The following is an 18,017-nucleotide window of genomic DNA, read 5'->3' as shown; positions in this document are numbered from 1 at the left end:
CTTGCTTGACACCTCTGAGTCCACCTCTCCCCAACCCCCCCACCTGAATTGGTTTGATAAACTCTGCCACTTTCCTCTTCAAATCCTAGTTCTAGGTGCCTTTGGGACAGGCTGGAAAAGATAATGTGCCCTAGAGAAACCCAGGCTGACTTCCAAGCATGCGCACAAGTGCACACACACACATACACACAGTTATTTATATGTTGGCAGGAAAGAAAGCAGAAAGACTTGAGCAAACAAGACAAATGCCAAGTCTCAGCTAATCCACACATCTCAGCACCTGCCCTGATTAGACCACAATGGGGCAGATGGCAGTGCATGGCAAAGTAGGGACAGACTGATACGTTTGTTGGTAGAGGGAACAGGAGAAGGTTAGTACCTCAGAGGCCCATGCCTTCCTCTGTCATCTTACCGAGTCTCTTTAACCAGAAGCTTCCGAATGAAGTCCTTGGCCAGCTCACTGGTCTGGCTGAAGAATTCTTCATCAAAGTCGTAACTCACTGCTGTGATATTTGCTAGTGTTTCCTGCTTCGTGTCTCCCAGGAAAGGGGATGCTCCACTTAGGCTGAGCACACAGAGAGGGAACATGTGACTATAGGAAAGTAGATGGAGTTGGGGGTGATGGAGTCAGGGAACCCTGATTCATACTATTGCATGGGGGATGGGAGGCTCCCAGCAACACCATCTGCCCCCTCTGGGCAGCCAGTCAGCAGCCTTTTCAACTAACTGAGTCCAATTCAATCTACTTTGTGGAACTCCTACTAAGTACCTGATAGGGAGAAACTGTCTTCAAGGGACTTGACAGAGGACAGGAGGAAACACAGAGACATGGCTCTTCATAATCCTAAGCAGAATATAATGGATGACCAGACAAAGGACTGGGGGAACACATGACGGTGGGGAGACCCAGTGCTCTCCATGGGAGAGCTGACATTTGTATCAGTTGCGTCTTGAAGAATGAAAAAGTTGTCAGCAGTCAGAGGAGATGAAAGGTCTTCTATTTTTTTAAAAGATTTTATTTATTTATTCATGAGAGACAGAGAGAGAGAGAGAGAGAGAGAGAAAGAGAGAGAGAGAGAGAGAGAGAGGCAGAGACACAGGCAGAGGGAGAAGGAGGCTCCATGCAGGGAGCCCGACGTGGGACTCGATCTCAGGACCCTAGGATCACACCCTGGGCCAAAGGCAGATGCTCAACTGCTGAGCCACCCAGGGATCCCTGAAAGGTCTTCTAGATTAAGGGAGCAGCTTGAGCAAAGCCTGAGAGGTATGGAAATAGATAGGCCATTAGGGCCTGGAAGGGGATGTGCGGTTCCCCTGCAGGGTTTGTCAAGAATATGTATTCAAATAATGACTCCCAAATCTACTGTTTTCTGACTCATATTCCAGCTGATGGGACATGTGTCCCTATATGCGCCATTGTCACTGTGCCCTAACCTCCCTCTATAAGCTCCTTGCCTTGATTAATGATGTCACTTCAAAAATGCACCCAAGCTAGAACAAAGGGGCTGCCTCTGACTCATCCATCCATTCCCTCATCACATCTAACTGGCCCAAAACTCTTGTTGGTTTTATTTACTAAATATCTCTTGACGTTCATTCCCAACCCCACTGCCACTTTCTTAGCATAGTAGCAGTATGGCACACTGGGAAATTTTTGATAGTTTAGTCTTGGATTTGAATACCAGCTCTGCTACTCAGTAGCTGTGCAAACCTACGTAAGTTACTCAAGCTCTGAGCTGTTGTTTCCTTCTCTATAAAATGAAGAAAATAAAAGTCTCCACCTCACAAGATTGTCATAAAGAATAAATACATTTTCAATGCTCTATGAAATCTTGCCCAGGCTAAGAGCTCTGGAATGAGTGGCCATTATTTTTGTCTTTGAACACAAAGAACCTTCTATGACTTCCATTTTTTATAGGGTCACCTCTAAACTCCTGAGCAAGACATCAGAAGTTAGTCCCTACCACTTCCTCAGCACATTTCACCACACTTAATTGGCTCACCGTTTCCCTCCTCATCAGACAGTCCTTCCCTCCCTTTTCACCTGGAGAATTAATCTCATTCTGTACAGCCCAATTCAGATTAACATCAATCTCTCTCTTGTCAAATCTTCCTCAGCCCAGCAAACCAGTGCCTCTCCCAGGAAGGTGTGTTCATATATCCAGCATAACCTTGGTCCCACTGTGTGAGACTTAGCTGTGTGGGGTTTCCCCCCGACACAGGGAACTCCAGGCAAGCAGGGCAGACATCCTTCATGTCAGCATCCTGAGTGCCTGGCCCAGTGCCCACCATGGAGCAGGCACTTAGTAAACTGTGTGGCACTCAAATGAGCTTCAAGAAGACTATGTGCCTTGTACACACTGAAATCCCTCAATATTTCAGTATGGAAATTAGAGTTCTGAAAAAAAAATTAAGGTTTCAAGAGCCAACACAGAATTTGGAACCATCAAGCAATGCATCAAATTCTTTCTGTGCATCCAATTCCTCTGGGGCTTTTAAAAATGCTGATGCCCAGGTGTACCTGGATGGCTCAGTTAGTTAAATGTCTGACTCTTGATTTCGGCTCAGGTCATGATCAGGGTCCTGGGATCAAGGCCTACATTGGACTCCGTGCTCAGCACAGAGTCTGCTTGAGGACTCTCTCTCCCTTCTCTCTCTGCTCCTCCCTCCACTCCTGCTCTCTTTATAAAAATAAATACATAAATCTTTTTTAAAAAACTGATTAAAAAATACTGATGCCCAGATTCCATCCCTAGCAATTCCGATGTAATATATCTGCAGTGGGCCTGGGCAGTGGTAGGTATTAAAAGGTCTAATGCGCAGCCAGGATGGAGACCCTCTGCTGCAGCTCAGGGGGGTCCACCACACCGTACAGAGCTCAGGTCGATGGGCTATTGGAAGAGTCAGAGACTGGGTATGACACACCAGAGCCTCCATGTCGCCTCTGGCTCTGATTCTTACCCAGTGTACCCTAGAAATAGCACGCAGCAGGTGTGCAGAGAGGAGACAACAGTTGGGAAGCACTGTTGGAATTAACATGCACTAATCAGCCACCTATTATGCACCAGAGCAGTGCTGGGAAGTCTATACGGTAGCTTATGTGACCCACAAAACATACCCGCGGCAGGAAGTTAGTGATTCTTATTTTCCTGATGAGGAAAACAGGCCCAGAGGTTAAGTATCTGCCCAAGGCCACAGAGATGGAAAGTGACAGATCCACTGCACATGGAGCTACACAGGAAACGTCTGCTTAAGCGACCTACTATTACAAGAATGGAAAAGAGACTCTGGGGAGAGACAACAGAGTCTGTGAGAGCTGAGGAAGGAAGGGGGCAAGGGGACAGAAAGATGTGGATCAGGGAAGTTGTGGTGGCCTGAGGGCTGTCCCCAGGCTTCTGGGTGAAAGCTGACTTTCTCTCAGGACATGCAGCCTGGGTGAAGCTGAGTGGTGGATGCCTGGTCACAGGGATGCGGACAAGCCTCAACCTCCCCCCTGAGGCCAAACATCTGAAACAGAGCTCAGAGAACAGACCCTCAGGTGTGCTATGTGGATCGAACACATCTGGCTCGTGGTGAATGAGTAAATGAGTAAAATCAGTAAATTCAGTCTGCCCGTTTGCCTGGCCCTCTCTCATTTCTCCCAGGTCCCCTCCGTTCAAGCTAGGGGGGCGCCCCAGCATCAGGGATACTCACAGGATGTAGGTGATGACGCCTATGCTCCTGCAAAACAAAGAACAGGCCAGTCAGAGCCACCTGGCTCTGATCCCAGCCCTGCAAGGGACTCCCCGCGTGGTCCTCCAGGGATGTGGTCACTTGGCCTTCCACAGCAGCCTAAAGATGCCATCTCAAGTCCACGGCCCTCTCTGTCCTACACCCTTCAGCAGCAGTCGGGGATGTGTCTGAGTCATTGAGCTCTGGATATTCAGTCAGAAGAGCCGAGTTCAAGATCAGACTCCCACACTTGCAGGCCAGGACTGGGGCCCAGTCCCTTATGATCTCTGAGCCCCGTTCTCCACATAAAATGAAGTTAATGATAACTACCTAACAAAGCTGCTGGGAGCATTTTAGAAAACCAGGCAATCAAGGTACTCAGCCAACTCTAAAGCATTGTTCAAATGAAATGAGTCCTGTCTGTGTAGAAAATCAATCACTAAAGTATCCCTGGGGCCCCACACAGCACTTAGAGCCTAAGAGGCTCTCAGTGATCACTTGGTTGATTAACTGAACAAGCTGTTGTTACTGTTTCTTCATCACGGCTGTGGCAGGCCTGAGGGTTGAGCCTGCACCTGCAGCCTTGCCTCTCTTGTCTCTGCCTTGGCCATGCTCTAACTGGCCTCAAGTCCAGGCCTGGCTGCCTCCAGCTGCCCGGGCCTTGGGTCCAGCACACCTGGAGCAGCCAGAGGCTCTGAAGAGGGGTTTTCATGGTCAGGGGAATGTCAGCTGGAGCCAGGGTCTGAGGCCTTCTGCCCTTGAAAGGATTCCCTAGGTCACCTTGGTGGCCTATACAACTTACCACATGTCAGCCTCCAGTCCCAGGGGCTCGTAGTTCACAATTTCTGGAGCTGAAAGAAGCCGTATTGAAGAATCAGCAAGAGAATGAAAATGAGAAGACATGGCTATAGGGAATTTTAGAGCATTTGGTGACAAATGTCCCCCTCCTGATTCCTCACTAAGGAAAAATCAGAGCAACAGATGGAGATAATCTGGGCCTAAGAATTTTGAGAAATGAAGTTGCCTGTTATTTTGGTAGAAACCTTTTACAGAGAGGCCTTGAGAGTGAGGAAAAGGGAAAGTACAGAGGAACACTTGGAAGAGGAAGAAGAGAGTCCAGCAGGGAAGATGTAAGAAGGAGAAATGGGGCCTAACACAACAAGCCTACTTGAGAACTTTCTGGTGGAAACCAGTCAAGTCAGCACTGGAAGGTAGTAACGAAGAAAGGAAGGCAGAGAGGGAATGCACACTCCTGAGTCTGTCTGGAAGAGGGGCCCCATTCCGGGGCAGATGATGAGCCTGAGGTGCCTGAGATGCTTCCAGGCAAAGATGTCCTGGGAATGGGCGAGTTGAGTCAGAGCCGTCAAATCTGGAAAATCTGGAGTCATCGTACAGGTAGCAACAGAAGCTGTGTGGATGATGTGGTGAACAGGAGTGGGTGCAGAGTCTAGGAAAGAAGATTCTACCCAGGACAGAAGAGGACCATACGCTGCCCAAAGATCAAGCAGGCAAGCTCTTAGAAAGTAAGTAATGTCCAGAGAGTGCCTTGCCTGTGGGAAGTAGAGAAGTAGAGATATGAGTGTAGATGATGCCATAAAAAAGCTTGACCATGAAATGGAGAAAGAGAGGTGAGTAGTCAAAGAAGAGAGAAGGGCTGAGCCTGTTTGATCACAACAGGACAAGGGAGAGAACGGGGAAGACTATGCTTGTTCATCAAGAACCATATCAAAACCACTGCATCTATAGGGTGTGGCCACCATCCCATCTGCTTCGACACAAGGAACCACTTTTCTGGTTTTGATTATTTTTTAGCTTCATAAAAATGATGTCACAGTGGTATGATGTGGTCACTTGATCCTCCCTCCCCCACCTTAACATTGTACTTCTGGGGTTCATTCAGTGTTCATGCATGGTCTTTCCTTCTCACTGCTATTTAATAGTTCACTGCACAAACATATAGCATATTTTAGTTATGGTCCTCTCAGTTATCATTTGGATGGTTTCCACTTCTTTTCTTACTGGAATGACACTGCTATGAACTTTTTTGCACACGTCTCCTTACAAACACACAAACATGAAAGACTTTCCCTAGGACAGTGATGCAAAGTGTGGTCTTGAAGACAAATAATCACTGGTCCAGACATAAAAGGTAGAGAAATTGGGAGTAAACCTTTAGAAACCCCCCCCCCTTTTTTTTTTGCCTTTACAAACTCTTATAGCAACTTGACATTGCCATGACATTCAAGTTGTGATAATTTTTCTAGGGATTTATTTTTCTCGTATCTTCCTAAAGAAGCAGTCCAGGGCAGATTGAAGAAAAAAAATTTTAAAGTCTTTCACCACAGAGAGTTTGAAAAGCACAACTCATTTTCTAGGCTTATCTGCTTAATACACATAAACAATCACTTCTGTCCTCTGTGTGCTTTTGTTTGTCCATTTTCTTCTGTGCTTTTCTTCTTCTTTCTTGTTTTGTTTTGTTGTTGTTTGGATAGTTTTTTTAAAAAAATTCTTGTTCTTATTATCCACCCCACCACCACTTACATTTTTGTAATGGCCATCCTTGAGACTTTAGGATGGTTATTCTAATATAAAGCAATGTTTTGACTCTCCTCTAACAATACAGGCACCTTAGAACACTCATTTCAAGCACTTTGTTCTACCTAACATTATTTTCTTCAATTTTTAGTTCATTTTTTAACCCTGCAATTAAAACATCATCATCGTTATTTTAAACAGAAAAGGTTTACACTTGCCTAATGTTTACTGATTTCTTTGCTCCTGTTACTTCTTGCATTGAGACCTCCCCTCAAAAGTCATTTAATCCAGAAGCACATCTTTGGAAGTTCTATTAATAAATGTTTGTTGGTGTTTGTCTTTTTTGTTGTTCATCTCTGACTTTTTTTTTTTGCCTTGTTTTGTCTGAATCGTTTACCCTCATTCTTAAAATATAAATATTCCTCAGTGTGCAGCACTGAGCTACCCAGATGCCCCTGGGGATGCACATTTTTACAACAGTTCTGAAAATTCCCAGCCGTTTTCTTCAAACGTTGTTTCTCTATTATCTCCAATCCTTCCTCTGGGATTCCAAACAGACCTAGGGTAAGTTTTCAATTTTTACCCTCTTCCACTCGTCCTCTATTTCATATTCCTGTGTCTTTGTCCTTCTGTGGTATTCTATTTTTTTTCAGCTCTGCCTTTTAATTCTTCAATTTTCTCTTCAGTGTGTAAAACCTACTGTTTAACTCATTCACTGAATTTTAAATTTCTAGGAGTATATATTGAATCTCTCAAAATTCTATCTGGTTCTTTCTAGAATTGCCTGGTCATTTCTTAAAAAATTATTTATTTATTTATTCATGACAGACAGAGAGAAAGAGAGAGAGATATACAGGCAGAGGGAGAAGTAGGCTCCATGCAGGGAGCCCGACATGGGACTCGATCCCAGGTCTCCAGGATTACACCCCGGACTGAAGGCGGCACTAAACCACTGGGCCACCAGGGCTGCCCATGCCTGGTCTTTTTTTTTTTTTTTGCCTGGTCATTTTTGACAGCCTCTAGTTGCTTGCTAATTCTTGTGTTTCTACCTTTTTTTCTATATACACTCCATTTATTTTATAGTTAACATCTGAAAATTTCATGATCTTATGTCCTCGGATGTCTAAGTTTTACTGGTCTCTCACTGAAATGCTGATACATACCCTTGTCTTTGGGAGAGATCCTCCTACTGAATTCTTTTGCTGCTCATAGCCAAAGCTCTAAGTTCATTTCACTGGCTTTGGTGGTGGAGCTGGTGATGCTGAAGGAGTTACTACTACCTTTAAAGATTTCTCTTTTTTCCTATGAGTCCAGAATTTCCATTAAAAATTTCATTTCATTTCATTAAAAAGAATATTTTTCTCAGAACACCAGGGCAGCTCAGAGATTGAGTGTCTGCCTTCAGCTCAGGGCATGATCCCAGGATCCTAGGATCGAGTCCCACATCGGGCTTCCCAGGGGGAATCTGCTTCTCCCTCTGCCTATGTCTCTGCCTCTCTCTCTCTCTCTCTGTGCCTCTCATGAATAAACAAAATTATTTTTAAAAGGAGTATTTTTCTCAAGAATCCAGTTTTGTAGCAGGAGGGCTTTTGGAAGACCGGGTCTACCACACTCCTAGAAGCTGATAGTAGTAAGTTTTCAACACTGTGCCTCAGGTTCAAATTTCAAAGGAATGGTTGGAGTAGGACAAGTGATTATAACACTGTTTCTCAGGAGTCCTAGGTAAAGAAAGTCGTCATAATTTGGGCAGAGGCCTAGAGAAGTCACCTTATATACATGTAAGGTGCAAACAAAACCAGTTCTGGGCTGGAATTAGGTCAAACTGGCTCACAAGAGTCAACTATGTGCATCTCTTCCCAACTCTGAATTCAGCGGCAAGTTGGTAGCTTAAAATTGACAAATGCTATAAATTAGGGTTGTGTTTTGTTTTGTTTTTAGCCCCAGTTGTTAGACATTTAATACCATACCACCAGAAAAAAACCTCTACAGTCTGGCCTACTCATCAATATCTCACTCACATGGCCTGATGGGAACTCTCTGCTCAGTCCAGTCCCAGTAAATTCACTAATTCTGTCCCTACCCCCTGCTATGAATGATTGAACCTGGATGTGCTACTCCTCTACCCTGGCTCTGTCCCCATCCCTCTTCAGACACTTCTCCCACCCACAACACCAGCCCTTTGTCTCTCATTGACTCAAGGGCATGACTGGTCCCATTGACTTTGCCAGAGTGGACATCTTGTTTGAATAGTCTTTCAGATAGTGAAGGGGACCAAAAGGGAAGGGGGGAACTGAGTGGGGGAAAATTAGAGAGGAAGACAAATCATGAGACTCTAAACTCTGGGAAACAAACTAAGGACTGCAGAAGGGGAGGTTGGTAGGGGCATAGGGTAACTGGGTGATGGGCATTAAGGATGAGCACTAGATGTTATATGTTGGCAAACTGAATTTAAATAAATTTTTTTTAAAAAATGCACAGTCTTTCAGAGATATCTTTATCATTCACTTTATAATTAATCACATGCTGTGTTGTGACACTTCTTCCACTATTGCCCTGAATTTCCAGCTGAACCATTTACTGTTGATTAACACTTGGTATGAACTTAACTAACTAAATAAATATATGCATTTTACCATGTATGTGAATAGTGGACAGCAACCGCTATCTTGGACAAAGTTCAAGAATAGATGTCTTGTGTCCTAGGTTCAAGGTGGTTCTGTCACCAATTAATTATGTGACCTTGAATATGTCAGAGTGTGGCTTCTTCCCATCACTGTGTCCCCAGTACCTCTCTAATATCTGTCATACAGTAGATGAAGAATAACCATTGGCTGACCTTAACTAAAATCCCCTAGCCTTCCAATTCCACATTTGTTAAACTAGACCCGAAGACCTAAAAAGATCCTTCTAGCACTCTTCCTTGGTGTTTGATGTCTCATTTCCACAACTAAATTGTAAGTCCCCTGGGGCCAAGGTCTTTTTTATGAGACAATCCAGTGTAACCACAAGAACACAGGCTTTGATGCTGGATGTATCTACATTTGAATCTTAGCTCTACCACCTACTGATTGTTTTGCCTTGAATAAAGCACTTGACAGAGAAATATAATTAAATCTGCTTTATGAGGTTGTTTGAAGATTAACTGACATGCCTGTGGAGTACCCACATAGTGCCTGGCATACAGCAAAGTTCCCCACCTGGGGTCTGTGGGGCCTTGACATCACCATTCAGCTGTGGAGCTGGTATGTGCGACCTGAAAAATCCATCAGAACCGATGATCTGACACATTCTATTTTCCTTTTGACTGTGGTCAGAAGTTTCTGCCTCCAGGTTTTGGGTAGATCTCGCCCTCCCTCCATTTCTAAGACTACTCCAACCCCCAAAGCTGAGAGACGGTAGTCCTCAATTCTCATTCCTCTCCCCTCTGCAAAGCTGTAACTCTAAGACCCCCAAACCTGTAGCCCCAGTACCATGTGGGGGCTTCTGGGGCCTGAGCCAAGGCTGAGGGAAGCAGGGGGAAGAGAGAACTGCCAGGGCCCTGCACCAGCAGGGCCCCCTGTGCATGAATAAAGGCCAGGCACACAGGCGAGGTGAGTGGGTGGATCTGGCATCTGGCAGATGACTTCCCTTTTCCTTTTCAGGAAATCAAAGCTGCTCCAGAGAAACGTGAGTTTATGGGAATGCCAGAGGGTGGGGTAATTTTACATCTTCACAATAAATTCAGCAAGGGGTGGGGCCAGCTCTGGGAGGGTTTGACTCTGCAAAAGTCTGTAAGCCCCACCTGGGGAATTTACTTTTGCCCTACTGGGTGCTCAGTCAGCACCTGGACCCTTACCCAGAAGACCAGCAGGACATTTTCTACCCACTCATTAGATTTCTAAGGTGGGGGGTTGTCTCCAAGGTACCATCTTGGCCCAGAGGCCACAGCCCCAGACACAGGGTTTGTTTCCAGAACTTCTCTATCTTTTGATCCCAGATGCTTAGGTGGGAAAGAAACAGGCCTAAAACTTACCAACAAATTCTGGAGTCCCAAAAATGTTCTTAAATTCAACTCCATCTTCTATTTCATGAGCCAGGCCAAAGTCAATCAGCTTGATGTGTGGAATGGGAATATTCTTGTCTAACAACATAATGTTTTCTGGCTGGAGAACAAAAAACAAAACAACAACAACAAAAAGCAACAACTATAAAAAACAGAAAGAGAAAGTAAGTAAAGAAGGAAAAGAAGAAAAGATGGTAATTAAAGCCCTGTTTTGTGTTTTCACTTTGGGGTTAGGGTGGAGTTTGGTATTCTTTTTTAAGAGACTAAAATTCTTTCTGGTTTTTGTGTCCTATCTTCTCCTGTGAACTCAAAAACAGGCACAGCGCTGAGGGCAAGGTCCATGTTTTCCAAACCTGCTGCTCACAGCAGAACTGGGGAGACCTTAGCTTTAGCTCCCTTTCTGTCTCTGCATGGCAGATCCCTTTAATGCACTGCCTCTATTTCCAGATCTGTTAAATGGGGCCATTGAGAAACTGGCAGCATTTCCTGTAAACAAAACCCCTGCCCTCTGAGTGAGCATGGGAGGGGTGGGAGCCTAGCAGCCTAGCTTCGGTTTACACATGGTTTATTAACAATCTTCTTCCTGGGGACCCCTGGGTGGCTCAGCAGTTTAGCGCCTGCCTTCGGCCCAGGGTATGATCCTGGAGTCCTGGGATCGAGTCCCACATCGGGCTCTCTGCATAGAGCCTGTTTCTCCCTCTGCCTGTGTCTCTGCCTTTCTCTCTCTCTCTCTCATGAATAAATAAATAAAATCTTAAAAAAAAAAAAAAAACAATCGTTTTCCTGACCACCTCCTTCCCCTAGCTGGCCAGCTTCCTGTTGACAAACTCCCCTCTCCTGGACTAACTGTGTAGCTTACACTAATTTTGGCCTCAGCAGGACCAGGAAAAAATGCACCTGATTTCCAGGGAAAATACCAGCTGCCCAGGCTATCTTCCAGTGCTGCAAATAGCTGCCAGATCTGACACAACTGTGCAGGTGTGTGTGGGTGGCGGGACAGCCCTGCCCTGGCCTCATACTCCACAGGCTGTTAGTGAGGCCAGAACAGGAGCCTACCCTTCTCACTCCCACCCAACCGCTCATAGTCCACAGTGGGTGAGCATGTCGCTCTGCTTCACCCTGTCCCTTCCCACTCTCTACCACGACAAACCCAGACTCCATTCAAAGTGGAATGTCCTGAAAATATCATCCACATAAAAACATCAAATGTCACAGCTGCATATTCATAATAGACTCAAAGTGAAAACAAGACAAATTTCCATCAAGTGGTGAATATGGTATAACCATGTAGTAGAATACTATTCAGCCATTAAGAGGAAAGAAGGCAAATAAAAATAAAAAGGAATGAAATACTGATATTTCAGCATGGATGAACCTTGAAAACATACCTGGGTGGCTCAGTTGGTTAAGCGTCTGCCTTTGGCTTAGATCATGATCCCAGGATTGTGCAATCCAGCAGGGAGCCTGCTTCTCCCCCTTCTGCCCCTCCCCCTGCTCAAGCTCTCTCCCTCTCAAATAAATAAATATTTTTAAAAGGATTTTATTTATTTATTTGAGAGAGAGAGAGAGGGAGGGGGAGAGAGACAGCATAAGCTGGGGTAGAGGCAGAGGGAGAAGCAGACTCCTCGCTGGGCAGGAAGCCCGACGTGGGGCTTGATCCCGGAACTCCAGGATCATGACCTGAGCCAAAGGCAGATGCTTAACCGACTGATCCATTCAGGTGCCCCAATAAAATCTTTATAAAAAAAGAGAAAGAAAATATAATGCCAAGTGACAGAATCAGTCCCAAAAGACCATGCATTATAGGATTCCATTTATACGAACTATCCTGAAGAATTGAATCCAGAGAAACAGAAAGTAGATTAGTAGTTGCTCAGGACTGGGGGAATGGGGAGTGACTGTTAATGGGTACTGGGCTTTATTGTTTGGAGTGACAAAGATTTTTTACAATTGATTGTGGAGTCAGCTGCACAACTTTGTAAACTGTACACTTGAAATGGGTGACTTGTATAGTAAGTGACTTATTATCTCAAGAAAGCAGTTTTAAATAAAGATAAATAAATACATGTTTAAGAAAATCAAACATCCCTATTTTCAAAGTCCTGAAGAATTTCACCTTGTACCTTTGCTCGAATTATTTGTTCTATCTAGAAAACCTTCTGCTTTATCTGCCCGTTAAAATCCTAGCTGGGGGCAGCCCTGGTGGCTCAGTGGTTTAGCGCCGCCTTCAGTTCAGGGCGTGATCCTGGAGACCCTGGATCGAGTCCCACGTTGGGCTCCCTGCGTGGAGCCTGCTTCTCCCTCTGCCTGTGTCTCTGCCTCTCTCTCTCTCTCTGTGTGTCTCTCATGAATAAATAAATAAAATCTTAAAAAAAATAAAAATAAAAAAAATAAAATCCTAGCTGGGCTTCAAAGTCTACTTCAACTCAGCTAGTCCTTGAAAGCTTTCCTCCCTGAGTACCCCCCAGACACCACAAATGAATCCTACCCCTCAGTCCCCGTGGTGATTATTTGAACCATTATGTTATGACATTTGTCACACTCTCCCTTGCCCAACAGTCCTTGCTGGCTCTGTCCTCGCTCCTCTACCAGACCCTCAGCTAGAGGGAGGACTGAGGTCTTTGCATGTCCACCCCCGTAGTGCAGAGCACAGAGGCTGGTAGGCTGAGGGGAGCCCTAAGGATCAGTTAGCTGAACTGCTCCTGAATCTGGCCTGAGGACACTCCAGGTGCCGTATCCCAAACTTCCTGGCTCCCTGAAGTCTCTGTGACCTCATGTCAGAGTGGCTGGAAACTTTCACTTGAGTGAGCCGGCCGGCTGAGGCCTTCCCCCGGCTTCAAAAATAAATAAATAAGACATTTCCTTTTGCAATTTTTTATGCTTGTTTATCCTTCTTCCCCTCTGGAGATTTATCTCAACTTTATTTTGAAAATGTGTCAAAGTCCTCTCCCAAGGCAAAGCAGAGTCTTAGGCCCTGCAGAGAGTAGGGACAGGGGAGGTCAGGAAATGGGACCCTGACAGATGGCCCCGCTGCAGTACCCCCAGTCCAGCCCTCCAGTGGCTGCCTACAGACCCCAAGTATCCTGGCACCCCATGCAGGAAGCTGTGCCCTCCCCGTTGTGCACCGTCTTCCCAGTGGGGGTGAGGGTGGGGCTTCTCCTCTCTCTATTCCACCACATTGGAATTAAGTCACCTTATTGGGACCTTCCCCTCTCCTCTCTCTGGTCCTGAAGCTTGTCTCTGGAGCTCAGGGTCAGGGCCCAGGGCTTCCCGATGACCAGTGTGCTCAGAGCACAGCACATGCTGAAGGGGGATGGGAGCCTCCATGGACAAAAGCAGTCACATCGGACCTGGTGACTCCCAGGGTTATGGGGCAGTAGGAGCTGGGTAGAGAACATCAGAAAAGAAGGAAGAAAGATGGGAGGCTGGATCTGGCAGCACTGCTCTGAGAGGTGAGAAGCATCCTGGCCGCACATCCCCTCACCTCTGTGTCCCACCGTCCAGGAGCAGTAGCCTCTCCACTGGCTTAGGAAAACCTCAAGGCCAGGCCACGTTTTCTTACCGAGTACTGCCTGTCTGCACAAGATCTTGTCCACCCCAAGAACCTAACACACACAGCAGGTGACTTCTCCCCCACTTGGAACATTCTTCCTGCACGGCCCCTATCACAAAGCTGGCTAATTTCCTATTCACATTTCAGTAAAAATAGTATCTCCTCCAGAAGGCCTACACGTGCGCGCGTGAGCGCGCACACACACACACACACACACACACACACACACACATGCTGCCATTTAGCTGCACTGTGCTAACCAAGCACGTGACAAACCTTATACCTCACTGAACCCTCCTGACTATCTTATGCAGTGGATGTTATCATTCCTCTGTTTCAGAAAGAGAAATCAAGATTGAAATACTGGTTTGTGGACACAGGGCTTTCAACTTTTATCTGTTGGACTCCAGAGCTTCTGCTCCTAACAACTAGAGTAAATGATCTCCCTTCCCTGTGGCTCAAGCATCCTGGGAATCTACTCCAGGGAGAAGTAGAGATGCTGCTTGGGCCTGGCAACCTAGGGCAGGCTTGCACCCTGGCACAGCAGGAATGTTCTGCTGAGTGGGCAGGCCTCAGATTCTTGTCCTGCCCTCACCACTCACACACTGGACCTTTGGACCAAATGGACCTTCAGGCTCAGACCTGCCCTAACTGGGAGTGAACCGGAATATAATAAAACAGGAAAACAGTCCCTATATCTACAGTTCCTCTTGCTTTCAGAAGGGCTTCCTTCTGGCTAGCCCAGCCTCCACTAACCCAGTCTGATGTTACCCAGGAAGCAAGGTGGGGCTGACATATTCTGAACATTTAGCAAGGCAAGCAGCTCACTCGTGCTCTAGGTCATCCTTGCAATCACTCTGAATAGTAGGTGCTGTTATCACCCCCACTTCACAGCTGAGAAAACAGAGACTCAGAGAGCAAAGGGCATTGGCCCAAGGTCCAACACCTCATAATGGCAGAGTCAGGGGGGTTTCCCGGGTAGTCTGGCTCCTACTCACCACATCACCCAGTTTGATTAAATATCTTCTGTGGTCCCACTGACCATGAGAGAAAGCTCAAATGCCCTGCATGATACTTGAGACATGGAGGCTCTGCTCCAACAGGCCCCATGCTACCTTCCCAGCCTCACCACCCATCACTTGCTTGTATCTGCCCATATCCCTTCAAGGTGGCTATTTCCCACACCCAGAACAACACCGCTCCCAAGCTCCAGCTGTCTCCCTTACTTAGAATGCCTTCCCTACTTCATCTTTCAGAGACCATGCCGCATCCCTGCCTCCTTCTCCCACCTCACTTTTCAATGAAGTGGCCCCTGACCTCGTGTGTAACCCCCTCAGGGCCGATGATGCTTATGAGCAAGTGGTCCTAAGCTACAGGCTGTCTCCCGTATTGTGACACTGCTCTCCTGGGTGGTGGCCTCCCTGGGAAACTCAGATCAGTGCTAAGTTTCCTGGCCTGCCTGATGATGTCTTGCATCCTGCACGTGCCATTGAAATATGCTGACATGAACTGAAAGGACTGGGAGTTGGTGGTCCTTCCCCTTCTGCCCTGTGGAGGTCCTCCACCAGCCCGAGGGGGGCGCCTTGTGCACTCCTCCCCACAGGGCTGCTGTAGGGCTAGGTCAGGAGGAGAAATCTTTTTTTTTAATAAATTAATTTTTATTGGTGTTCAGTTTACCAACATACAGAATAACACCTAGTGCTCATCCCGTCAAGTGTCCCCCTCAGTGCCCGTCACCCATTCACCCCCACCCCCCGCCCTCCTCCCCCTCCACCACCCCTAGTTCATTTCCCAGAGTTAGAAGCCTTTATGCTCTGTCTCCCTTTCTGATATTCCCCACACATTTCTTCTCCCTTCCCTTATATTCCCTTTCACTATTATTTATATTCCCCAAATGAATGAGAACATATAATGTTTGTCCTTCTCTGATTGACTTACTTCACTCAGCATCATACCCTCCAGTTCCATCCATGTTGAAGCAAATGGTGGGTATTTGTCGTTTCTAATGGCTGAGGAATATTCCATTGTATACATAGACCACAGCTTCTTTATCCATTCATCTTTCGATGGGCACCGAGGCTCAGGAGGAGAAATCTGAGGGAGGATCCCCAAGGGCAGCCTGAGGGCCAGCAAAGCAGCAGTTCCCCCAAGGGCTCTTTCTCAACTTCTTTGCTTCCCCCATCCCAGGCACTAGCATAGGGCACTAGAAAAGATCCAGGCCAAGTACAGGGAAATTGCAGTTTCACCTCCACCATAACAAGGCCATGGGAACCGAAGCATGCCATTTCTTCTCCCTGGGCATGAGCACCCCCAACTCTAAAATAGATACTGGATGAGACCCAGAGCCCCTTCGAGCTCTAGCCTCTGCAACTGCAACTGCAAGATGGCATAACAACCTTCCAAGCTGGTTGGGCAAATTCTCCCCTTCTGGGGCCCAAGGCGAGACACACAAAAGGCTCAGGTCTCCTGGCTCCCATCAGGAAGGAAGAATAGGCCACTGTGACCACAGAGTGCTGGGCCCAAGCCAGGCTGCCCTCTGGGGTAGCATGAGTCTATCCATCTGTCCTCCTCTAGCTTTATTTACTTCGACAAATTCTATCCACATACTTGACCTCACCTCCAAAGCATGGCTAAAAGGAGGGATCACATTCCCATAGATGCCACCACTGCCCAGCAGAGGGCTTGTGGAGTTGCTACCAGGAGGTGAAACTGTCCTCACCTGTCTAAACAAATCTATCCATTTCAGCCCATGAGGCAGGCCTTGCGGGAGAGGCCAACATGCCCCACCGTGTCCCAGGGGATTTGGTCAGAGATACCTGCTTTGGTGCTAAACCAGAAGCCGGTCCTCTGGGCAGGACCCATGTTAGTGGGTGATCCCCATCAGTTCAGTACAGCATGTCCAAGAGCGTCTGCAGGATGAAGGTAGCCTTGGGGGGGGGGTGGCTATATAGTAAGGTACAAAAGGCTTGAGCTTAGAGGCAGGCAGGTCAAATCCCAGTGCTGTCACTCACAGCAAAACCTGGCCAAAGTCATTGGACCTCTTGTAGCCTTGGTTTCCCATCTGTAAAATGGGACAACACCTACCATGGCATAGGGTTGTTCTGAAGATCCAGAGAGATGGTCCATGGAAGGATCAATGCCCAGCAAGGTTTCAAATAGTGGTGGCTATGTCTGTCCATTCCCCTCTGAGAGTAGCAATGACTACAGTCATCCCTGGGAACCTTACTGAATCCCTGCTGAATCACCTGTGCACAACTATAGAGCATGCCCTTTCCCTGACTTGCCTGCCTCCTGTCCCACTCATCCTCACCCCCATGTCACTCCTACAGTGCTCACAGAGTTGAGGCTGCAGGGGACCTCAGAGATCATTTAGTCCCTTCATTTTGAAGAGCAGCTCCAAGAGGTCAAGAAACTGCCAAGGTCACTGAGCAAGGAGTGGAGCCCACGTCTGCTAACCCTCTGCCCAGTGTCCTCTCCAGGGGCCCGCATAGCCTATCACTGGGCAAGGCTGCTTCACTCAGCAGAGCAGGGGCCCAGCCAGTCTGTGCTATGGGGACAAGGAAGCTCTTACGAACCTTCACTGCAAATATCGACCACAGCCCCCAGATTATTCAGGAAGGGCTGGCAACCTGAGATAGCAAGGCTGCCTGCTGCCAGGCCCCTATGGGCAGCTTTCCACGGTGCTGCAGCAAACACTCCCCCCGGCACACCATAGATGAGACCATAGGCAGCCACCTCCCCCAACCACCAGTGTGGTCATGCCCAACGTCCTCATCTATGTGGCATTCAGGGCCCTGCTACCTCTGGACACACACCCCTCTGCTACATCCCAACCGACCTCCTTATCACCCTTACCCCAACCTGCAGTTAACTCCGCTGGAATGGCCTTCCTCATAAGCTTCTTCTCCACCACCCCCCGCAGCTCCAACACATTCATGCTGGAACATGTTCTGTGACCCCCTCCCCTCCAACATATGCAGCTAGGTGTTTCCCCCAGGGCCCGCATGGTACCTCGACATGCTTCTGCCAGAGCATTAACTGCACTCTCATTCCATATGTGTCCTCTCCCCATTCTCCTGAAGCTCTGGGAGGAGGACAGGGGCCCTGCTGCTCATTTCCACCCCTAGCACCCACGGGTGGATGGCATTGCAATTCCCAGGTGCTCAGGAACTGTTT

The 18,017-nt window shown here is 47.2% G+C and overlaps 1 protein-coding gene across 3 annotated transcripts in view; it reads right to left on the bottom strand.

Moving 5' to 3' along the window:
• The window catches only part of DAPK2 (death associated protein kinase 2), a 125,575-nt gene that overhangs the window by 16,710 nt on the left and 90,848 nt on the right, over positions 1–18,017 (bottom strand). For 2 of the 3 annotated variants that reach the window (XM_055319790.1, XM_055319791.1), the window contains exons 5-9: positions 15,780–15,935; positions 10,259–10,388; positions 4,514–4,562; positions 3,694–3,720; positions 413–565 (exon numbers count right to left, since the gene is read on the bottom strand). In XM_055319790.1, the coding sequence (XP_055175765.1) occupies positions 413–565; positions 3,694–3,720; positions 4,514–4,562; positions 10,259–10,388; positions 15,780–15,935 (515 nt within the window). The remainder of the gene's footprint in view (positions 1–412; positions 566–3,693; positions 3,721–4,513; positions 4,563–10,258; positions 10,389–15,779; positions 15,936–18,017) is intronic. The other variant, XM_055319792.1, reaches the window with a different exon arrangement.

Source organism: Nyctereutes procyonoides, unplaced genomic scaffold (genome assembly GCF_905146905.1).
Source record: "Nyctereutes procyonoides isolate TBG_1078 unplaced genomic scaffold, NYPRO_anot_genome, whole genome shotgun sequence".
Taxonomy (NCBI): Eukaryota; Metazoa; Chordata; class Mammalia; order Carnivora; family Canidae; genus Nyctereutes; species Nyctereutes procyonoides.
This window is presented reverse-complemented; position numbering and strand designations above follow the sequence as displayed.